Consider the following 24,805-nt stretch of genomic DNA (forward strand, 5'->3'; position numbering starts at 1 on the left):
GCTTTACAGATAAAATAAGTGAGTGAAATGAAGGTTGGGAGACAAGACATAGTTTTATCCAAGTTTATGGAAAGGGGAGAGACCCAGCACCTAAATGATAAACTCAAATATTTGATTAGCAATTTAAAAAACATTGCCTCCCCAGTCTCTGTTTATTCCATTTGTTCACCTGTCAAACAGCTCTTAACTCTCCTGGTTTTTCAAATACTGACTGAGTTTAAAGGAGGGAAACAAACTGAAAATACGTGTCTACTCTCACCATCCAACTTTGTCATCCCTCTCTGTAGAAGCAGAAGTGAACTAAAGCAAGACGTGGTGCCACTGGAAGCACAATGGACATGTCCACATTTTCCACACTGTTAAGACAATGAAGAAAAACCTTTTAGAGTTTGTCATTAGCTAATTCTGTGTGCTCCCAGAGAGATTTGTCCTAGGTAGCTGTGCCAACTCTAGGTAGTTGTGTTCTAGGTTGTTCCTTGTGCCTTTGAACAGGGCTAGTGACCTTTCATTGCCTTCATCAAGCAACGAATAGGGTGACTGCTATGAATGGTAGGTGACTTTTCATTTTATTTAGAGAAGATTGTAAGTGGTTGCTTGCTGGAGATAAACAGAGCAGGACAAAAAGATAAACTTTGAGCGCAGGCATGTGGCAGGTGGGAGGTTCAGTTACGCAGGCTGGGCTTGCTCTGTGGCTTTTCACTGTTGGCAAAAGAATGGCGGGAGGAGGAGGAGGAAAGGAAGTGAGGAAGGAGAATGAAAAAAGGGAGTTTTTTCTCACAGTCCAAATGAAATAAGTACCAGTAGGGTATAGTTGAAGCAGTGCTCTTGGAAAGGGAGCAAGGTAAGCTAAAAGCAGCAAGCCAGCTCTGGGGTAAGAAAGTCCCTTTCTGTGTTCACAGTAGGAATTCAAGAAGGCTGTAAGATTGTACAGCGAGATGGTCAATGCTAGAATGGAAATTTATTCACAATATTTTTACATAACGTAGAGTCAAAAGAGTAGTAGGGACAAAGCAGAGCTTGAATGTTAGTGAAACTGTAGAGTATGTCCCACTGATGCTGTTTCTTGGAAGCTGTTGGGATAGAGGCAGGTTGTTGGCTTCACCTGCCACAGGAATCACCACAGGATCTCGACCCTGACCTCAAGCTCACCACAGGTTTGCAGGGACAGAGCTGTACTCCAGGAGGACAATCTCAGTCCCAGGTCACACTGAAGAGCAGGCTGTGTCATGAGAGATGTGTTTTGCCTTCTCTTGAAGATCATCTGTGTAGAATGAACCTGAATTGACTTCTAAATAGTGGGGTGCTTCACAGTGGGCATTTCTTTTCACATCCAAAAGAAGATGAAATGATGCAAGGGAAAGTTGTCTCCTAAGAGCTCATTCATTGAATTTGCAGAGAACTCATGAATTGCTTAATTTGGCAACTCATTATTTAAGCTATCCACCTACCAACTGCAAAATATCAGTTGATTGGGGCTGGTGGAAAGTAGAGCAATAAGAAGTTTTAAACATGAGCACGGAGTTCAGTTAATAGGAAAGAATGATTGTCGGCAGCAAAATAGTCAGGAGAATATGTTCAATGGGAGAACAGTGTCCATGAGAAAGGTGAAACTTTCACAGGGGAGCAATGTGTAATACCGGTAGGCTTCAATTTGGCAAGTAAGCTTTATCCTGAGGGTGTAAGGAGTTGCATAATTCAGTGTGGCATCAGCTGTAATTTCAGTAGATCTGTAAATATAGGCAGAACCTCTCCTCTTGGTCACTGCACTATATGCATAAATCAGTGCCTGTTAATGGGGGATCCACATTCTACAGTAGTGTTAAATGTGTTTGCCCAGGGACAAGCACACTTGAGTGATCTATAAATAACAAGGGGGAGCTGATGTAGTCAGCCCTGGCAACAATTTTACATATCTGCATTGATGAGGATTATAAAAAAAAATACAAACAGAAGAGGAAAGAGAATTAAACATAAGGACATTCTTAAAACTTAAAATGTACTGTGCAATCTTGCTATCATTTAGAGTTCCTTAAAATGGGTTTCTGTCCAGTAATCTACAGATGTCTTGTGCCAGGCATGGTTATCGTAAAACTTAATTTTGTTTTAAATACTCCAATTATACAGTTTACTGAAATCAGTGGTTGAGATTTCTGATCTCTCTCAGTTTCAGAAAAAAAAAAAATAGCCTTTATCTTCAGCTTGTTAAAGTGCACTGGCAACATTTCCCCCTGTCGGTTAGGGCAATCCAGTCCATTTTCAGTAAGAAACTATGTATCTGTGTGTGTGTCTATGAACAGGATCTGGAATGTTTTCTTGAATGTAAAAAATAAAAACATGGTCTTTATTAGGCTGCTATTAATTAGAATTAATTATTTTGAAGTGGTTCTGAGTTTAGATGAGGTTGGAAGTGGCACATTATGTGTGTACAGTGTAGAACCTCTGCTGTGTCTGTGAGTGTTTGGGAAGCAAAAATGGTGATGGATGGTATAAGCAGTTCAAAAAAAGCATGGATGTAACTTTATTGGAAAATGTTCAGCCTGTGGTAGGGCAAACCATCTTTCACAAATGATTGATAGTCCATTTTAATTTTTAAAGACTGGTGAACTTGAGCAGCATTGAAACTTCTTTCAGTATTATGAAAAGATTTATAAGAAGGAATCTTCATTCTTCAAAAACTGTATTCCTTTTTCTCTTCTGTGCTTTTAGATTCTATTATATTTTGCGGCAGTGAGTTCCACAATTGGTTTGGCAGTATAAGGCATTTTCTAATATGAATAATAATATGAAGACTTTGATTCTTCCCTTGAAAGACTAGTTAGTAACCAGCACCAGAGGTCATTGTCAGGCCAGTCAAGTTGCTGGCAGCAGGGCAAAGATCAGGCTAAATAAAGGAAAAAAAAAAGAAAAAAAAAGAGAGAGAAAAAAAAAAAAAATCCTACGCTTTGTTAGGTAGAATATTCCTGTGTCATAATCCAGTGAACTGGAAGCATGTATGGCTATACCTGACCTTTATAAGAGGCCATTAGAACTCAGTTACTTGCTCCAGCTGGTAATTAATGAGTATTCCATTTTAATAAGTTATACAGTAGACTGCTTTTGTGGCAGAAGGATTATTATCTGCACATCAATAACTTAATTCCAGGGAGAGAAGTAATGTTTGTTTTTCTCACTCTGGATAAATTGTACTTAAAGTACTTGGGTATAGCTCCCTCCTTCCCCCAAACCCTGAGCATATTTGTGTAAACGCTAGTCATGGCGTCTGAGAAATGGAGCAGTGACCACATCTGTCTACTGAATGGCTCGGTCCTATGGTCTGCCCTGTTTCAAAATTAGCATCTCCTGGGACATGGCTGGCTTTTTGGACGTGTAAACCGTCTGAAAAGCTTGGATGTATTTTAGCTCCACTTCTGAATTAGTATTTCATCCCAAAGCAGATCAAACACATTTTTTGTCTTTTAATGAAAGTGCTTTTTATTTATGCAACTTTGGCTGCTCTGAACTGAGACAGATGTTAATGGATGAACAGTGTGTTAATGAACAGGTAAATGTTTCTTTGAAAGCTGTACTTCTCCTTAAAGTGAACTTCAAGAAAAGGCAGTAAGTCAGTCATGGAAAAAAGGGAGAATGGTGATTTGGATGAGAGTGCAGGATGTACAACTTCAGTGTCGATTGATTCTTGGCTGTGCTACAGATTTCCTGTGTGACTGCGAACTCTGTAGTTGTCTGCATCCCATTTTCCCTCTTTCTGCTGATCTCACTGAAAGGGAGACTGAAAAACCTAATGCATGAATTTCTTTAAAGACCTTTGACAGTGTAGAGTGCAAGGTGTTACAGGATTGTATTGTATTCAGCATTAATAGCAGATGTTGCAATAAGTTGAGTCATTTTAAAAAGTATCTGAAGGGAGCAGAGTAGCACTTTTGGGAAATGAAACACAAGTGATAGCCATTCTCCACCCCCAAAACAATCAAATACCCAACCTAGTTTATAGTGGCCAGAATATTCATGTGGAGAGCAAGGTTCATGTACTTCACTTTGAAAGACGCAGAACATGAACATGAGTCTGAATCCTGCACATCTCAAATAAACATTTTACCAGCTAAGCTGTTGTTCTAGAGAGTGTGGGAGGGCTTCATCCAGAAGCAGAGAATTTTTCTATGGCAAAGCTTTCTCATCAGTTGATGTAAGTCACATTAGAACATTAGAAGTTTCAATGAACTGGAGTTAAAAAAAAAAAAAAAAAAATCTGCAAAATCTGCAAAATCCCCACTTATTCATAACCAAGATCCTAATTTCCATTGCCTTTTAATAAGAATTATGTAAAAAAAAAAAAAAAGCTAAAGGGACATACTCATTATGACAAACAAATAACATATTTCATTTTTTTCTTAAAATATAATAGTTTCTTATATTGACTTGTATGATTTATATCTTCTGAACTGTATGTGATGATGCTGACCCCATGGTCTTTATAGGTCCCTTCCAACTACTCTACTCTACTCTACTCTACTCTACTCTACTCTACTCTACTCTACTCTACTCTACTCTACTCTACTCTACTCTACTCTACTCTACTCTACTCTTTACACCACATAACCTGTTTCTCAGTTCTAAGAGGTGCTAGAATGGTGCATGCAGGCTGCTGAGAGGAAGAACTGCATTAACCTTAATGTGAGTTCTGCAGGCAAATTCAATTCTTTGTGACCCAAGTATAAATTTAGGCGTACAGTCTCTGGACAGAATATAGTATACAAGCTGGAACAGGAATTTTTATTACAGTAGCCTCATTTCATATTCTTCATCTGTGCTTGCATGCTGTTTTCACTGATGTAGAGAGGAACTCAGTGATAATATCATGGTTCCTTGCCAGCAACAGGTTTTAAACTTCCATTTTTCAGCACCAGATACATGGCTTTTTCCTGTTTTGTTCTCAACAGTGCAAAACAGTAAGGTCAGCTGCTTGCAGATGGTTTTGAGGAGAAAGTTATGTTTCCAGTGAATAGATATCATCCCTATAATAATCATAACCCATGATTATCACATGGCATCCATTATATGTAGTGTATGTCTTGATGCAACAGTTCCAGGAGGAAGTGTTATTTCAGTTTGTATGTTAGAAAGCTTCATGAATCCTCAGCCCTGGCAATTTCCCACAGGATTGTGTGTACAGGTAGTAGCAAAGTCCATGCCATGGTTGGACACCCAAGGATGCCAAGCACCCACTGGTCCCATGGAGCTGGGATTTGTCAACATTGCATAAAAACAATCTATATGGTGGAAACAGGAGAACTCTGGATTCAATGTCAGGTCAGTGCTGGTTCCTAACTCTGCTAGTGATTTCCTGGATGAGTTTTAATTGTCATGTCACTCTCTCCTTTCCTCCATCTGCAGGAAGGAAGCCTTGTACTGCTTCTGATTTTATGGATATATTTCTTAATGCCTGCACGTGGTCAGGTTTTCAGGAAATGCTCTAGAGGGCTGCTTGACATTGTCTGGGGTCCTTTTGGTGCAGTGTGAGATACCAATGCATCTTCACTGGAAACTGAAACCCGGTGCTTGCCCCAGAAGAGCATCAGTGCAGGCAGTTTTGTCCAGACTTTCCCTGTGTTGTTTCTTTTAAGAAAAAAGACATCTTGAAAGAAGCACTCATCATATATGCAGTGGCTTTCGTTTTCACGATCCACTAATACAAAATATTTGGCATTTGCACATGGCTTCTGCAGTTCTTGTGTTTGGTACTTCTCGATTATGTCTGTTATGATGGCAGTTTTTGTATTGCAAGTGCTTGTTCTGCTGATATGGCAGTCACCAAAGGTTTCTGCTCTCTAGAGAATGGCTTGCCCAATGCATCCAGTCTCCCAGGATTCTCAAAAAGATTTTCAGGATAAGCTTAGCTGTGCAGACAATACTTTGTTGTATTTTGTTTCATTTTGATTGGTTCAGATGGTCCAAATCCTTGCCCTACTCCATTAAATCCTATTTTGGATGAAGTCAAAAGTTCCACTTTCCACCAAGGGATGGAGCCTGTCCAAATTAGTGTCAAAGCCTGTATAATACCTTGGCTATATTACAGGCTTGTATTGTATCAGGATCCTGTTTTCACAGCAGTTACATAGTTGTTACTCCAGTGAAGAATGATATAGCCCCTTATAAAGTCCACAAGCTGACGTCTGTTTTTTAATGTAATATTTACATTATTCAAGGAGCTAAAAGAAGGCTTTGCTTTAATAGATTCCTTCAGCTGATGTTTTCCCTTACACAGATGGGTTATTGTTTCCAGCTTTTGATGCCTATGTGGCTTTGTATGTTGGGACCTCTTTTTTTTTTTTTTTTCCTTCTTTTTTCTAAATCTCCTGGAGCAAGGAAGGGTTATGCCATCATCATCAAGTTGTCTGAAGTTTCTGAGGTTTCGTTGGAGGATCAAAATCCTGAAGACATTAAAGAATACAAAAAAAAAATACCAAACGCAATAAACACCACTCTGTCATTGCACACCTTCCCCCCATTCCCTACTTCTTCCTTCCTGAAAACACATCAAATATACACAAAAATAAAATAAAATAATAATAAAAAAAAAGAATTGCTGTGCATTTTTGGTTTATCCTGCCTTCTCTGTGAGGAGACATGGTACAACAATTTCTTACCATCGGCAGCACTCCTCATAATTTGGGCAATGAAATTTTCTCCAATGGCCCTAATGCTACAGGTGTGATCTGGTGTCTTTTGTGAAAATGCTGCCCAGGTGACTTATAAATAACACTGCGACACCTAATGTCTTAAGGGGACTGGATAAAAATCTGTATGTCCAGTGAAAGTATAAGTAGTTTTGTGGTGCTTCATAATGGAAATAGAGTACCAGTTTTAAATATATAATCACATTTATTCCAGTGAAACAAAACACACTGACATCTGTAAAATTGTGGTCTGAACAGACAGTATGAGGGGGTCACTAAAGTTAGATAGGCTTTTCTGTTTGCTATGTAGGATCTGCTTCTGGACCAAAACAACTTTAGAAAGCAAGGACTGCAAAGAGGATTATCTGATCAAAATTTTTAACCTCACCAATATACAGCTTCAGTCTGAGCTTCAGAAAAGAAAAAAAAAAAAATAAAAAAATCTTACACTTGCTGTGTTCCACTGAAACCAATTTTATCCTAGTTCTAACTAAAACCAAAAACTATACCATCCTTATGGGCTAAAAGTTCACACCAATTTGTAGTGGACGGAGAACGGTCAAAAGCAGGATTCACCAAGGACCTTATTTCATTTGCCAATCTATCCAAATATACAGATAAAATTTAGGGGATCAGAGTATTCGCATCTGTAGTTCTGTTTGTGAAATTTCTAATGGTTTGGGTGCTGGTAGGAGAGCATCCAGGATTCTGAATATTTTCGTGTATCTTTCCTGATGTTCTTGAGGTCACATGTCTATACTAGATATCTAGAAAAATTAGTTGTGGCATTCTGGATTTAATATTTTTTCCCCTTTAAAAAATTCTAGGGAGAAAAGTATTGTAGTTTATTTTCAGACATAAAGGATGGATTCAGAAGTCCTTAATTTGTCTGTATTTGTTTCTTGGAGCTTGGAATGGAGGCACAAGGAGTATAAGTAATGTACGTATTCCCTATTTCAACAATCACAGAATCAATAAGGTTGGAAAAGACGTTCAAGATCATCTGGTCCAACCATCACCCTACTACCAATGTCCCCCACTAACCCATGTCCCTAAGCACCAGGTCCAACCTTTCCTTGAACACCCCCAAGGGATGATGACTCCACCACTTCCCTGGGCTTCCTGTTCCTATCTTCTTGTTGCTTATACTCTTCAAAAATTACAGCTGTTATTTGCACTTTTATAATTCTATGCAGAGAGAAAACTTCAGAAGAGCATATGAGCAGGCCTTGCACTTCCTATTGGTGGCTTAACCTGGTTCCCTACAGAATGACTTTTACTTCACTACTTCTAGATTAGATCCCCATTTCAATTGTTCTCTTTGTGGTTGATAAGATTATCTTCTAAAAATTATGGTGTATTTACCAAATGCAAGCTTTGATTTATTTTTCCATCATCAAGGTCCTATTTTGACTTTTTCATGGGAGGTTATAGTCTGCTGAGTGCAAAATGATTGTCAGGTGTGTTACTGCCACTATGTATGCTACAGGGAAATCAGGCACTGAAAGGCAGTGTATCAATAACACATGGAGCGGTGATTCTAACTATCTACTGGAAGGGAGTTGCGTATTTCTGTAACAAGCTTGCAGCTGGCAATGACATGGTTGAGACCCTCTGGGTAAGGGTTAAAGGACAAGCAAATAAAGTGGATATTGTTGTGGGAGTCTACTATAGGCCACCCTGCCAGGATGACAACACCAATGACTTACTCTTTAAGGGACTGAGATACCTCTAGATCAGCTCCCCTTGTCCTCATGGGTGACATCACCTTGCCAGACGTTAACTGGGCATACTTCACAGCTGATACAAGCAGATCCAGGAGATTCCTAAAACACCTTGATGATAACATCTTGATACACGTACTAAGGGAGCTTACTAGGAAAGGTGCCCTCCTAGGTTTGTTACTTGTAAACAGAGAGTCTCATGGGTGAAGTGGCAATTGGTGGCTGTCTTGGTCACAATGACCATGAAGTAGTCCAGTTTAAAATCTTTGGTGACAGGAGGAAAACTGGCACCAAAACTTCAACCCTGGATATGGGGAGAGTAGACTTCAGGCTGCTCAGGGAACTAGTTAGTAAGGACCCCTGGAAAACTGCTTTTGAAGGTATTGGGGTTCATCAGTGCTGGTCACTTTTTAAGTACCACCTCTTAAGTGCACAGCAACAGGCAATTCCGAAATGCTGGAAATCAACCAGGTGAGGCAGAAGGTCAGCTTGGCTGAGCAGGGATCTTCTTCTAGAGATTAAAAAAAGAAAATGTGGAAAAAGAAATTGTGTGGCCACTGGAAGTGTGGTCAGGCAACATGGGAGTACTACAAAGATGCTATTATCCATTGTAGGAAGAAAATTCATGCACCCCAAACTCCATTAGAGTTGAAGCTGGCTAGTATTGTGGGGAACAATGTAAAGTTTTTTTTTTTTTTTTAAATGTATGTTAAGAGCAAAAGGAGGACTCGAGATAACATTGGTCCATTACTTGATGAGGATGGTCACCTCACAAATAGGGACATAGACAAAGTAGAGACGTTTAATGCTTTCTTCACCTCTGTCTTCAACACCAGTAATGAACTCTGAATCCCCCAGAGCCCTGAGTTGGAGGACCATGACTGTGGTAATGATAAACTCCAAGCAACCCCAAACTTGTGCAGGATTTGCTGCTCCAGCTGGTTGCATATGGGGCCTGATTGAATTTAATCCAGGGTACTGAAAGACCTGTCAGATGCTATCGTGATCTCTCTCTCAATTTTTCAACAGTCTTGGGAATCTGGAGAGGTCCTAGTTGACTGGAAGCTGGCAAATGTTGTTCCAATTTTCAAGAAGGGAAAGAAGGAAGACCCTGGTAATTACAGGCCTGTTGATTTCACTGCAGTGCCTGGTAAAATTATGGAGAAGATTACTTTGGGAGTTATTAAAAAACACGTAGAAGACAATGCAGTCATTGGTAACAGCCAACATGAGCTCATGAGGGGAAGGTCCTGTTTAATGAAGTTAATAACCTTTTGTGACAAGGTCACCCATCTAGTTAACCAAGGGAAGCCAATTGATGTAATCTTTTTGGATTTCAGTAAAGCTTTCGATACTGTTTCTCACAGTATCCTTCTGGACAAAATGTCCAGCACACAGCTAAACAAAAACGTGATGTGACGGATGAATATTTGCCTGATGGGTCAGCCTTATAGGGTTATAGTAAATGGGGTTACATCAGGCTGGTGGCCAGTCAGTAGTGGAGTTCCGCAGGGTTCTGTTTTAGGACCTGTTCTCTTTAATGTTTTTATAAATGACTGGGATGCAGGACTTCAAAGGTATACTGAGTTTGTAGATGATGCTAAATTGTGAGGAGCTGTTGAATCCCTCAGGTGCAGAAATGCCTTGCAGAGAGATCTTGGCAAATTAGAGGGTTGGGCAATCACCAACCACATGAAGCTGAACAAGAGCAAGAGCTGGATTCTGCACCTGGGACAGAGTAATCCTGGATTACAGACTGGAAGTTGAGACCCTGAAGAGCAGCCCCACAGAGAAGGATGCGGGGGTTCTGGCTGATGGCAAGTTGAATATAAGTCATCAGTGCGTCCTAGCAGCCAAAAGGCCAACCGTATTTTGGGGCGCATCAGACACAGTAGTGCTAGCCGGTTGAGGGAAGGGATTGTTCTCTTCTGTTCTGCACTGGTGTGGCCCCACCTTGAGTACTGTGTGCAGTTTTGGATGCCATAATATAAGAAGGACATAGAACTATTAGGGAGTGTCCAAAGGAGGGCTACAAAGATGATGAAGGTTCTAGAGGGGAAGACACATCAAGAGTGGCTGAGGTCCCTTGGTTTGTTCAGCCAAGAGCAGAGCAGGCTGAGGGGAGGCCTCATGGTGGCCTGCAGCTCCCTCACGAGGGGAGCAGAGGGGCAGGTGCTGAGCTCTGCTCTCTGGGACAGTGACAGGACCCAAGGGAACGGCATGGAGCTGTCACAGGGGAGGGTCAGGATGGATTTTAGGAAAAGGTTCTTCACTGGGAGGGTGGTTGGATACTGGAACAGTCTCCCCAGGAAAGTGGTCACAGCAGAAAGCATGCTGGAATTCAAGAACACTCTCAGGACAATGGTCTCAGACATAGGGTTTAATTTTTGGGTGATACCGTGTGGATCCCCGTGTTGGACCTTATGATCTTTGTGGGTTCCTTCCAACTCAGGATATTCTATGATTCTATGATTTCTGTAATGTGTCATTTGTCATGGATTTGGGTTTATCAGATTGCTCTGACAATGGTCAGGAATGGGAATAAGGGAAAAACAGCAAAACCTATTGCTTCGTTTGAGAAAGGTGATTCTGTTCTTAATTCCTACTGTAATTGAAGGGATGTTCCTTCAGGTGTTTTGAGGTTTTAAATAACTTTAGTTATTTTTCAAGTCAAAATGAGGCACCCCTTTGGTTTCATTTTAGATTTCTTAACTCATTTTTTTTTTTTTTTTTTTTCCTCCATAGCAGATATTAAATGCCTTTATTGGTGAATCCTACCATCATTTCAGCAGCAGTGAGGCAGAATAATTTCAAAGATATGTCAGTATACAGCTACAAAATGTAAACCTGTTATCTATAAATGTGCTATCCTTCTACTTGGAAACATTGTCAGTATGTTTAAGGGGTTAAGGTTTGCCACTTAGATGCCAAAGATAATCATGTCTCCAACAAACTTTGTAATTCTTTGTTTAATAATCTTAGCTGAAGGGAAGTCTTTTTTTCTCTGACACACCAAGGTGACAGTGCTAGTATTACACTTTCAGAAATGTTTGTAATAATGGACATAGGCTTGTGGTGTTTATATAAGAATGTGGGGAGGAGATACTACAGTAAAGAACAGTGCAGTGAAAAATCCCAGGTGGTTCTACAGTGGCACTTCATCCTACAAAGACTTCTTGTGTAACCTTATTTAACTTTTTGTTTCAGGAACAAGAAGATCCCAATAAGCTTGCCACCAGCTGGCCAGACTACTACATTGACCGCATCAATTCCATGGCAGCAGTAAGTTACCTTTTCTGCACAGCAGGGAAGGTTTCCTTTCATAGAGATCTGTTTTTTTTTAGGAAGAAAACCCAAAGGAAGGATGTTAGCCCAAGTGCATGACTTGTTTGAAACAGGACTTTTGAAAGAATAGCATATGTCTTAAGAAAGGGCCCTGCTTTAGCAGAAGAAAAGACTAGATAACACCAGGCATTTTCCAGTTTTTACTTCAATGATAGAGGGTTTTAAATTTATTTCTACCTAATCTAAAAAATAACACTGGGATTAATAGTTTAGTAAAAAAAAATAAAAAAATAAAAAGTAGTTCTTCACATACGGTAATAGCCGCTTATATAAAAGCAGGTAAACACAGAAACATAAGTCTGTAACACCTTAGACATCAGATATAAGGCATGTTATTTGTGGTAAACTGTCTTTAACTGTCCTTGTTCAATAGCTGAGGAAGGTGTGCCTTCCTCTGAAGCATGCTGTAGATCTGGCCACCAGCACAAGTAGAACACCTGCACGTAGTGTATTCACTGATATCGTGTGATATGGTAGACCTTACATTTTGGAATTTGATCTTGTTACTAATTTTATAGTCAATTTTTGCCTTCAGTTATTTATGTGCAGGGTCTACTCAGCTTTTTTTTTTTTTTTTGCATGTGTGCAGTGGTAGATAGTATTCATTTCCTAGCATCCAAGGTAGCACACTTTGCTTGTTTACTTATACTTTTATGTTTGATTTCTGAAGGCTTCTCTGCACCTTTTCTGTCATGGTTATGAGGCATAAAATAATTTCATAAAAATAATGCCTTAATGGATACTTAATATGTCAATACTGATATATTTCTCGTAGTGAAATATGTCTTGCTCAGTTAAAAAAAAAAAAGAAGACTTTACAAGCCACTATAACCCATTGTAATAGGATAAAATAAAAGCTGCTTTCTACTCTGAGTCATGAATAACCAAAATGATCACCTTCCTTCACGCCAGATTTTTTGGCAGCAGAGTAATGGAACAGAAAGACTATAGGCTGGTTTTGAAAAAAAAGAGGTTGAGATTTTGTGCTGGCATGGCATTGTACTTTGATTTCCTGATTGAACAAATTCACTCTACAAGGGCTATTAAGGAAAAAATAGGTATGAAACCTTGCAAAGTCACTGAGCCAAATACTTCTGGTAGGACTTGATCCAAGGCCTTTTGAATCTACTGAGTTTTTTCCATTGATTTCAGTGGCTTTTGGACCAGTCTTTAAATGATCTTGACGTAAATCTGGAGAGAGTATATGTATGTCACTGTTGCAAAACTGGAGCACTTCCATGGAATGAGACTATATTTTGGCCCATGTTTCTAATTTTAAACACATTTTAAGAGCACCAATAAACACCAGCCCTGGTAACATTGTTTGCATGGCTCAGCATTGAATGACTGATAACCTTTTACTTGGCTTCAAGCCTCATAATTTACTCTTATATTTGAAGTATTAAGAAGATACAGTGGGGTTAAACCCCTGCATCTGATTTTCCACTTAATTGCTTCAGTTTTAGGCAGGTGAAACTTAGTTGACTTGATTTCACTGGAATCATATCAGCGGAAAACTGGAGTAACAGAGCTGAGAACCAGCTCCAACACGCTTTAAAAGACATGTTCTCTTCATTATTATTTAGACCTCTGAGATTCTTAACTTCCAAATGGTTATTTTGGGTCCCTTATAATTTCAGTCCTAAATTTAGTGATGGAGGGTTTTTTTGTAATTTTTTTTTAACTTCATCCAAGTACAGTTGGCTAAGAAGTGGTGAAAGAAAAGCATGTTTCATGTTGCTTCCTGACACTGTCTAGTCTACTTCAGTTTGCGTCTCCTGGGCACTATCAGGTATTGCTGTATTTTAATTAGAAATATGGCAAGAAGTATTAGAGTTGAAATGGTAGCAACAATCACAGAAGTGTTAGTTTAAAATGCTTTAAGTCCTGTTTTTTAAAAAATAAAATTTAATCTTTGCATCTTCTGTGAAGTAAGTACATAAGAATCATTTTACATGCAGCTTTCACGTCTTTTTTGATATAATTTTCTTTAAATACGAGGTTCTGTTCTAAATACTAGCTTGGCAAAATAGTTCTTCCTACCCGCTGATAAAATGAAAATGGCATCCCATGGATATCATTAGGTATCTTTTTGTGGATTTCAGGAGGCCAAGGCCCCTGCACTCAGGGATCATTTTCTCAGAAGATCTGCTGCAGCGTTACCAATCATATCTGTCCCTCATAGATTATGCTTGAGAGCAATGTGGTGATTCCTGACATGTTTGACATTCCCTACTTGTAACCCTAGACCACTATGTTGGGAAGCACTTTCACAGTAGTTCAAAAAGCCATGCATTTTAGGCGCAAGTCTGTTCCCACAATTGTTTCTGTTACCGTGACTTTTTAAATGTTAGTAGTTTTTAATCCTAATTCTCATGAGAGTGTATAACAGTAAAACCGAATCTCTTTACTAACTCGCAGTACGCAATTCCTGTGGAGGGAATGTCCCATCCTTCAGGACTGGGAGGAAAGTCTCAAGAAGATCCTTGGTAGAATGTCTTCTAGACCCACCCCTAAGAGAAAGGCATGGTTGCTAATGATATCTAAGTTAGAAAGAGGAGCCTCCAAATTTGCCCAGTCCTCTAATGTCAACATGCTGCTGTTGACATCATGATGTCAATAAGGCTGGTGACTGCAGGCAGGTTGCAGGCCCACAGTCAGAGATCGTTTCCATTATCAAGGTCATTGCTATCTTCTGCTGATTCATCAACAGACAGAACTTTTCTTAAAAATGCAGCAGCTGCCCTGTTTATATCACAAGAAACTTCCCTGTGCTCCTCTTGCCCTCATCACTCCATGATACTACCTGCTTGGCAGCACAAATAAACACAGCCTTCATTTTACTGGAAAGGAAAAGTTCTGACAGCACAGCAGTGCGTTGATGAGCTTGGCTGTACCTGCATTTCCAGAGAGAGATTTTCATGTGAACAGTGTTTTTCTGGAGAGATTGCTCAGATGAGAGTATGAGGTGGGTGGATGCCCATTCACCAGAATTTAGCAAGAGGACGATAACTCTTCTCTTTCTGGGTTAGGTGGCATCCGTGTTACTTTAAAATTATTTGCCTGAAAGTTTTTTTTGTTTGTTTGTTTGTTTTTGTAATACATCTATTCGTAGTTTATTCATAGTTTATGATTTGTAGTTTACTCTCTTAGTTTGGCCTCAATATAGCTAGAGATGTGGTGCACCTTGAATTTCAACTGACCTCTTTTCTTTAAAGAAATGTTTTAAAATAGTGTTGTCCAGATATGTCATAAGAGGCATGCAATACAATAATTTATTATTAAACTTTAATTTCACTTCTATTTGTTTGGAAATGATTTCAGTAGTGATAATAGTTATGATTTAGGTAAGACCTAAAGAAAGAACTTGGTCTATAGTGATAAATCAGAATGTCTTGGTTGCTTTTTCACTACTTACTCTGTTTGCTTCATTTTTCTTTTCATTTGTGTGAGATCGGCATGAAACTAGGTCAATCATATAGTTCCTTTCTGCTGTTAGTTGATATATTTATTATTATTATTGGTGCCTCTTTCCTAATGTGCTGTCATTATGGTGGTCTATTTGCCTTCCTGGTAGTTTAGGGGAATGATTAGCTATTAGAATAAGGTGTGAGAATTTACTTGATGCTTTGAATAAAATCAAGATTTTCAAAAGCAGTTTCTTGGACTACCTGAAGTTTTACATGTACAGTTCTGTGTGAATGATTTTTTCACATATACTTTTTTTTTTTTTTTTTTGACTTGGCAAATCAGATAGCTAGATGTCATGCTTTCCTGGGTGATGCCCTTAATCTGGAAAATTTAAAATATGCAAAATATGCTTATGAAACAGATTCATATGTATACTGCCTTTTAGGGACCCGATGAGGACCTGGCACTGTTTTGCTTCCTATTCCTTGGGTGAAACAGTTTTGGTTAACTGACAGTAGCTAGCTGCATCCTCAGCCCAGCAGATGTTAGTACTAGAGTACGGTTTGTAGTTCAGGGAAGCCGTGCATCAGCCAGCCACATTAATGAAATCCAGCCTCAAATAACGACAGTTCCCTCCCCTCTGTCTCCCAGGGACAGTTGTGTTTTCTATAACTCTTGCCGAGAAAGTTATTTCATAATGTAAATGCATGACCGACGAGGCTGTCTTTAGAGAGGGCATGAGGATTTGAGTTCCTGGCCATGCACAGGGGTGAGAAATGAAGGGCTCTTGGCTGCCTGCAGCTTTAGAAAAGGGGTTTTCTATAATCGCCCTCAGTTGTAAAGGCAGGATTATTTGTATTTGTTTCATTTGGAAGTGGGCCTTTTTCACTCTCAACGAAATACTGTTGAGCACCTTCCTGCCATCCATTTGCTTCCCCCCCACAATGGCTCAGAGCAGAAATTAAGCTGTTGCAGGAGTGGGAGCCTTTCAAAGAAGCATTTATGGGCCAAGGGAAAGGTGACCAGATGGGCCGTCACCCAAGAAAATACAAATCAAACCCCAAATCACACCCCAGGATTCTGCCATTGAGATTCTATAATGCCTGTTCAGGATTTCTGTTTATTTTTCAAAGAGGGGAATCATATATGGCTTGGCTTAAGCATTTCAATTTATGTTTCTGGCTGTCGGGGGATGCTGGCAAAAGATAAAACATCATCAGCTCATTTTCCATCAGTAGCGCTCTGTCATTCCATTAGGGCAGGAAATAGCTCGCTCTGTTACTGAGTGAATTTGACTTTAGCGAGGATCAGAGAGAGGACCCCTAGAGTTAAACACATCTTCTTATGCCAGCTGTTCAGCATAAGACAGCAACGGCCCGTAGCCAAATGACCACCCTCAGGATCTGACATGTGTTGGCACTACGGGGTTTGCAAAAGCAAGCAACATGGGAGCATTTCCAAGGGAAGTGAGGTGGTGGGGTGGGAGGGTGGGAGAGTTAAAGGAAGTTCCAGTGAGAGGAAGGTTTCCTTTTCGGCATGCTAAATACTTAAATAAAGACTTCTATATTTCACAGTAGTGGGCCATAACTTTAGGTACTCAGATTCCACCACAGAGAGGTATAGTATCTGACCCTTGATAGATAACACTGGTTTAATTGGGGTATTCATTTGGGAGGGGGTTCAGAACTGCTTTCCAGATCCCACTGAGCGATATCCCCCAGAACTCCTTCCAATAAGAAAAGCTTTTATCATCTCTGTTGTACAATTAAAGAGGCTAAGAAGACATTAGTATAGGCTTCAAATTTCCGGCATTGTGTCTTGACTGTTTATGAAGCCGCTCATTGAAGTTGTGAGCCCGAATGGTACATGGGTGGATGCTGAAGAGTTGCTTCATATTGCAAGGTTGTGGTGGTGCTAAGTGTAGATCTGAAGCCCTGATTTCCTGCTATACCACTTTTTTTCGTAATGGCTTTGTCTGATTTTCAGAACCTTGTATTTTGTGTGTATTTCTCTCATCACCTCTCACCCTAATTTACCGTGACCCACAGAATCTTCAGTTCCTGCAAGCTGCGTACCAGGGAGAAAAATGACAGAGGTAGCTCCCAATAGGAAAAAACATGAAAATATAGGCTCTATTTTCTGAATGCTTCAGTTTACATGTTAAAACACAGGGACAAGGATTTTATGATGCTCTTGCTTTTTGTAGTAAATGTTTGCAATTAGCAAGGACAAAGTGTATAGAGAAAATTAATATCTTAAACCAGGTTGAAAAAAAAGGGTAAAGGAGAAGAGTCAAACTTTTGGGTACACAAACTATAATTCAGGGTACTTGTAGGCTGTCTAGTCAACTGAAGAAAAAGCTTTTCTGCTTTAAAACCTAACACAGAAGTCTGTTGTCTTTCCTTTTTCTTCTTTTTCTTTTATATATATATATATAGTATGTATATATATATATTTTTTAACTTCAAATCCCTCCAGCCAAGTCAGTCTAATAAGATTTTGCCTCTCTCTACAAACTTTTCCTCATATATCCATAGATCACCACAGTGGATCACTGTTCTAAATTAGGTAGTTTTCTGAGGGCATCCTGGCAAGTATGATTTTTGGGGGGTAATGTGAGATCCCTAGTTTTAGGCAGTGTGGCAAGGCTCTATGCTGCTGCCAGTCCACATGAGCAGCCTCATCTGGATTGAGTTTTGTAGCTGAGGCACTGCTTTCCTGGTGAGAGGTCAGCAGGCACTTCTCCGTGGGTTGATAGGATAGTTGTTTTTCATAATTCCTGGCCTGTCTCTTAGCTTCCAGGCAGCTCAGGCTTTTCTGATTGTCATCTCCTTTTCTGAACAGATGCAGACGCTGTATGCTTTCGATGAAGAAGAAACAGAAATGAAAAATAAAATAGTTGAAGACTTGAAGACAGCTCTGCGGACTCAGCCCATGAGGTAATGTTGTTCATCTTTCATCACAACTCACTGCCTCCCAATGGTCAGATGGGGCACAAGAAGGAGTGGCAAGGACAGAAACCTCTTTGTCTCACCTCACACAAACGTTCTCTGATAGTTCATACAATCCACAGAGAGCCCTACGGTTCCTGTTCTGAACCTGTCTAGCTGGAAGGGCACAGTAATGCTGAAGCATATAGCTTCAGGAAAATAAAAGACAAATTCTGTTGTGAAAAACATGTGGCAGATCTGAGCAAACAGGTAAGGACTGTGAAGATCAAACTTACTGACTTCATAGACCCCTGAACATCCTATGTGATTTGACTCATGATGGGCAAGATCTCAGCCTCTACTATGAATTTTGAATTCAAGCTTCCTATCGTTAGTAATGTGAACTTTTTTGGCACAAAGCAGCTATCTGACTTTACCTGGTTTGGCATTCTTCCTGCTCTGTGTGTAACTGTGGCATGCAGAAATGTTACGAGTCTTTGTTGTGTACAGTGTGTTTGAAGGTAAGGTCATCTTTGTTTTTCTGGGAACAATGCTCTGAGCAATTGCAAATTAACTAGTATAGAAATCTTTTGCATTTAACACTTAGAAGGACATTGTGCTGAAGCAATAACCATAGTTGATACAATTTGGGGAAATATTCAGTTGATACAATTTGGGGAAGTATTCAGAAACTTGAACAAAAAGTTTCTGAATGTCTTTGTATTAAGCCCAAAATAAACCAAATGTGCTTACATCCACACTATGCTGAAGTCATAGTTTCAGAGGCCTTCAGTAATGCCTAATCACACAGATCTTCTGGAATTTAAAAATTAAAAAAAAAAAAAAAAAAGTAAACAGAACAAATAAATAAAAGACCACAGAAAATAATCACAAGAGAATTTGCACTGTAGTTAGGCTGAGTGGAAGTGAAAATATTTTTGTGAGTCCTTGCAGAGCTAAGTGCTGATTATGTGCATCTCTTCTTTTCATGATGTTTAATGTTTCTTCTGGGCAGGAACAAAAGAAAAGCCCTTTAAGAAAGCACTTGGAGAAGGAGTCCTCCCTGACAAGCATCCTTGCTTCATGCAGTTGAGCCTGCTCCTCTGTTGTACAAAGCTAGATGTGAAGGAGACTGAGGGAGCTCTAGGAATTTAAAGTGCTGGAACATCGCCTCTCTGCAGCCAGAAAGCAAATACAGAGAGGCCATCATTATGGTCTCTTTCTTCATGCGCGAATGACAAGATACTGAGTGATTACTAAGAGATAAGTGAATAAGGAAGACAAAAGGTAGGAGGAAGTCTCCAGCACAATGGAACTTGTGCTGAGATTCAGTTGCAATCACACCTCAGGTGTTGTAGCCCTTTGTGGTGGGAGATTTGTAGCTGCAGCTGTATTGCAGTGGGCAACATCTTCTCTTTGGGCTCACATATGTAAATGGAGTCTCTTAGCTAAGTTACTTCATTATCAGCAGAGCTTCTAGCATTGACTACATGGAGCTTCTCAGCTCACAGCAAGTGCAAGGTTGAGCACATCACCTTAAACCTTGGTAGTTTACCTCCTATTTCACTGGGCTGTGAAAAAGCACAGACAGATTCTGAAGCATAGGGATTCATCAGGCTTTGGTAATTTTAGTCATGCGGGTACAGTAACTGCTTTTAACATGGAACTGGAGAAACAGTAGCCTGTGCTGAGAAAGAGTCAAGAGAACAAGTGACAGTTTGATCATATCACTATTCAAAAGTAGAGAACATGGTAAAAGGCAGCTCGACTTAATGATAAAATGGAAGCTAAAGACAACAGTCACACTACAAATTTACAGGGATTTTTAACCAAAGACCTGTACCACTGAGACATTATGTAGCAACTCTGTTACATTAATTTGGAACTGGTGTGATGTTTCCTCTGAAAGTGATAGCTTTCTCATATCATTGAGCATAACGAGAGCAGCCAGGCATCTCTGTTCTGTCTAGCTGAAATACGTTGGTGGCCACCATTTGGTAGTTGTACTCTGACATTTTGAGTAGGATAGCTCAGCCTCCTTTCTGAGAGCAAGGCAAAAGAGAAGAGAAATAAATGTCTTTTGCTCAAAATATTGCAAGGTTTTCCAGACCAGACCTATATTGCTTCTGCTGGGTCCCCTTGACAACAGGCTGTTGCTTCATCTGTTTATAATAACCCTAACAAGCTTCAGTACAAGCATCTACGAGCTGCCCTATAAAGTGTTCTCTTCTAAATCACTGGCGATGGTTATGGGGCTTTTTTTTTAAAATAGTTAAGCCAAGCCAAATTTTGAGTTAAGTCCTATGTCTCAACTAATTTCCAGCGACTCAATTCGTTAGCTGCCAAATGGGCTGCGTGCCAATGCCTGATCAACAAGCCAATTTCTTCTTGATGGAAAGGTTGCAGTAGAGAGGCCCTCAGCTCCATCAAATCCCTCTCATAAGCAGTACTATACCCCAGCCTTCAAAATACTAGTCTTTCTAGTTGAATTTGGACATCTAATCCTGTTTTCCTTGCCACTTCTGTTGATCAGAGCTCTGAAGAAAATAGAGACCTAAATTTACACAGGATAGATTGTCTGGAATCCGTTTATGGTGGGTAGGGTACAGAGGGTCTCTGACAGTTCACCAGCAGGGTCCTCTGCTTAAATTCTCCGATCTAGAGGACCCAAAATAATAAAAAAGCATGTGTGGCTCTAGGTTTCATTTTACTGTAGAACTGCATCTCTTCTAGTGTTAAACACAGAGTAATGGCACTAGTCTGTGCCTGTATTCCAGTCTAGTAGTTCTAACCCCAACAAAAACTGAAGCAGATCTTCCTAAACTCAAGTTCATTCTTCCCTTAGAGAAAAGGTGACAGAAGCATCCTTGGGCAGCTAGTTGGCTCACTCTGAGAAAATCCATTTTGTTCTGGTATTTAGGAGCTGCCCTGAAATAATAAAGCCAGGTTATGTCCCAGCACGCAGGAACAACCCTAGTCTTAGAGAACAAAACCCCCACATCTGCATCTTGTAAGGAAACAGATTTTCTTTTAGGTTTCTAAGAACTTATGACTATAAACAAGTGTGATGACAAACTGTTGGACAGAAGCAGGAGAGAAGAGCTTTTTTTTCCTCCCCCCCTTTTTTTTTAATGCCCAAAAATGGAGGTTCAGAAGTGCAGCAGAAGTAAAAACTTACAAAGGTCTGGAAAAAAATAACTTTTTGGACTCACAAAAGAATACCTCCTTTAGTCTGAATCATCAGCACTGACTCCCTTTTCTGTCTGCTTTTCTCCTTCTGTTCAACTCAGATTTACCTCTTGTTATTTTTGCCTGATTTAGTCATGTTGCATTCCAGTTCATACTGGAGATGAACATTTATGTTTCTAGCAAGCAAAACCCATTTTGATGAATTTTTCAGCAGTCCAGTGGTTGTCAGGATTATATGTGTCCCCTGATTCTTTAGGGAAGTGCAACCTTGGCTGTTAGCTGGGTGGGAACATCCTGCCTTCTGCACACCCACAGCATATGATCTTTCTGTCTTTCCTGCACTGGATCAAGCCTCACAGGGAAGTTTTCCCCCACGGCACTTGGAATCCATCAGTGGGTCATTACCTTTTAGGCTTCATCTGTATTTGGATGAAGGGTTCGTTATTAGAGCTAGCTAAAATGTTCTGATCAACACTCTAAAACTTGAAAGACTAAAAGGTGCTGTGCCTTTTAATGTGTGCTAAACTGGTCAAGTGAGAGTCTGAGGTGAGGTTAGGCTTTAATATGCTTGTTTAGCACCTATTAAAACACACCCTACTTTATTTACACTTGAGCTTTTAAGTATGTTAGCCAGAATACATTGGCAAATATGCTTAACTTTACACCTTTCAGTCTAGAACAAAACCTTACTTTGCAGCACACAAGGCTTATAAGATGGCAGTTAGTTATGGCATGCATATATAGTGGGGAAGAAGGTAGTTTATTTGCATAAGTTGGGTTTGCCTTTGCACATGTGAGTGCATACACACACATCTGTGTTTACAGGCATACAGATACACAAACATCAAACAGCATGAAGATTATGGTGCTCAGCTTGTCAGCTGAACTCCCACTTCTTTTTCTTTTTTGTACAGACATTTACACACATACTTCCCTGGTCACATCAAGCAGGTCCTAATACTGAGACTGTTTGTCCAGAAATAACTATCACCATTTCTCCTTTTATCTCCCTTCTGCATGATTTCTGTCTTTTCCGGAGAATAGGGGACTAAGTGTTTTGGAAGGAAGGTGAAAATCATCATTAGATTCCTGCTTCTGATGTCAGCTGAAATGGGAAGGTACTTGGTTTTGCTTCCTATTGAGTAATGCAGCTTACTATTTGCTCTTTGGACTAGGAAGAGCACAGGAAAATCCCAACATTGTTTTAAATTATGTCATTAATCAAAGTCCGTGACACACACCACTTTCCTGCGCATGCCTTCTTTTTGGAATGACCTCATCCAGACAGGCCTAGAAAAAATTGCTCTGCCAATGAATTTAGTAAGGGATTGTACTTAATTGGTACAATGTGATTTTTGTGCATTTCATTTTTTTCATCTGTTCATAAGAGCAGGCCAAGATGCATAAAGGTTGTACTATCTTGTATGTTTGTCATAAGAGCAGGTGTTCCATCTGAAAGTAGGTTTTAGGGACCCTTTGTTCAGCTGCTTCTTAAGGATGTCAGTAGAGCTCCATGCCTTGAGAAAGGTATCCATCTTATGCCTTCCTGCAGCCATGAACTGAGGAGAACAGTGAAACGTGCATTCTTTTTTATTTTTATTTTTTCCTTTGTGTGTGTGTGCACAAAGGGATTTAGAAGGAATAGCTAAGGTGTAGGGTGGATTCATAGAGCTGAACCTTGGAGGTAAAGAGGAGCAAGGAGAATTTAAACTAGTCCTCCCATAGTACAGGCAAAGATCCACACAGATTTTTAGTCCCAGGTTTAAAGAAATGTTCTAAAGGCATCGGCTTTGCATTGTTTGATAACAAATCGAGGTCGTGCTTATTTGGGTTCCCAGGAAATCCTTAGCAACTCCTTTAGCCATGAATGTGCTTATTCCAGTCTTTCTTTGCATTCTAGCAGCATTACAGAAACTGAGCTAACTTTTAATCTTTCTATAACCAGTTTAAGTAACAAACTACTTCAAGTGACTTACTAAATTCCTGCTGCACAATGTGTGATCCTGCTATCTAGCCTAGAGGCAAAGGGGCTTATCCTCCTATGATTTGTTAGGGTACACAAGATGATGCATCCAAAGAATGTGCAGTCAAACCTGTGTGAAACTTGGCAGGCCATCTTAGAAGGGTTCAACTAAACCTTGTTTTCATTTTTGGTGTGCATGTGTTCCTGTGTGTGCTTGCCCTTATTCTGATATTCACTTTGAAATTCAGTTTTGAACAAAATCCAAACCTCAGACTGAAGCTTTGTTGAAAGCACCAGGCTTTGCCATGTTTCTGGTCAAATTGCTGGCCCAAATAAGCTGAAAGTTGGCAAATCCATCAGCATAATGAGCATAGCTTTCAGGTAGGCCCTGAAAATTCCTCTGTGGTGTGAGGTGTAACCACATGTGTCAAGTCCATATTATCCAGGAGATATATGTCTAAGGTTTGTCTTGCCGGTGCAGAGACATTAACAGAGATCACTGAAATGTTGGGAGTCTTTCCATATGAAATTTCCCACCTGATGGATATTAGGAACAGCATCTCACTTATTAATAGATAAGAGAAAGACAGCACATTAGGGAATATCCAACAGGGAGAAAGAGGGGCTGGGTAAAAGCTCCAAGATACAGACTTAATAATACAGGCTTAAGAATACTTAGGTATTCTTAATTTGTTATACATGTGACAATTGTTAACAGTCTTTTCATTTATTTGAGATAACCATCTACATTATGCTGTTTAGGACATGGTCATGGTCATATTGTTCTTGATTACATTTTGGTAGATTCAAATTTAATTCACATGGGTTTGTATTCAGGCATTCTAAAAAAACCTGCATCTACCTGAATGACCTGCTAGAGGAGGTAAACAGAGCTATCCTGAGAAATGATTTGCAGCCCATTTCATATCTTTGCATCCCCATTTTTAATCCAGGAAGCTCAAAATGAAACATTGCTAGAATTATTGGTTTGAACAGATTTGTATAACTCCATCAGTTTATGTCAACTTGTCTAGCAGGCTGTTTGTATGGTCTAGTTTGAATTTCCTCTGTATTATTTCCATACTCAGTTTCCATGATCTTAATCTGAAGAAAAGCAGATTTTATACTAGAATATGGTAGAAAAAGAACTCCAGTGATCTCAGTAGTCTAAATACACTTCTTCCAGTGTAGGCTTAGTCATTTGACATTAGGTAATTGAATAATTCTATATTTCCGTAATTTATGGTGTTATTACAATACATATTGCTACTACAGGTTGACAGAGGCCCTACTCCATCCTTAATATAGCTCCTCAAACCAAAAGCAAGCAAATAACAAAAAAACACCAATGCAGCCAAGGCTATTATAAGAGACTTCAGAAAACATGTGCCTCTTACATATATTATGTTTCTTTGCATATGTCATGGGATCAGAGTGTGAAGTCTGGACTTGGGTCAGTACAGCCAATAGTTACAGTGGTACTGTGCTATTTTTTTTTCTGTCTTTCTCTCTCTCTCTCTCTCTCTTTTTTTTTTTCCTTTTTTTTTTTTTTTTTTCTTGAATACCTGG

At 39.6% G+C, this 24,805-nt stretch overlaps 1 protein-coding gene across 5 annotated transcripts in view; it reads left to right on the forward strand.

The window, feature by feature from the left end:
* Positions 1-24,805, forward strand: part of DAAM2 (dishevelled associated activator of morphogenesis 2) — a 193,933-nt gene that overhangs the window by 102,619 nt on the left and 66,509 nt on the right. For all 5 annotated transcript variants that reach the window (XM_084515887.1, XM_084515888.1, XM_084515886.1 and 2 more), the window contains 2 exons: positions 11,606-11,680; positions 17,999-18,093. In XM_084515887.1, the coding sequence (XP_084372013.1) occupies positions 11,606-11,680; positions 17,999-18,093 (170 nt within the window). The remainder of the gene's footprint in view (positions 1-11,605; positions 11,681-17,998; positions 18,094-24,805) is intronic.

The sequence above is a fragment of the Aythya ferina genome (genome assembly GCF_964211825.1).
Source record: "Aythya ferina genome assembly, chromosome: 3".
Taxonomy (NCBI): Eukaryota; Metazoa; Chordata; class Aves; order Anseriformes; family Anatidae; genus Aythya; species Aythya ferina.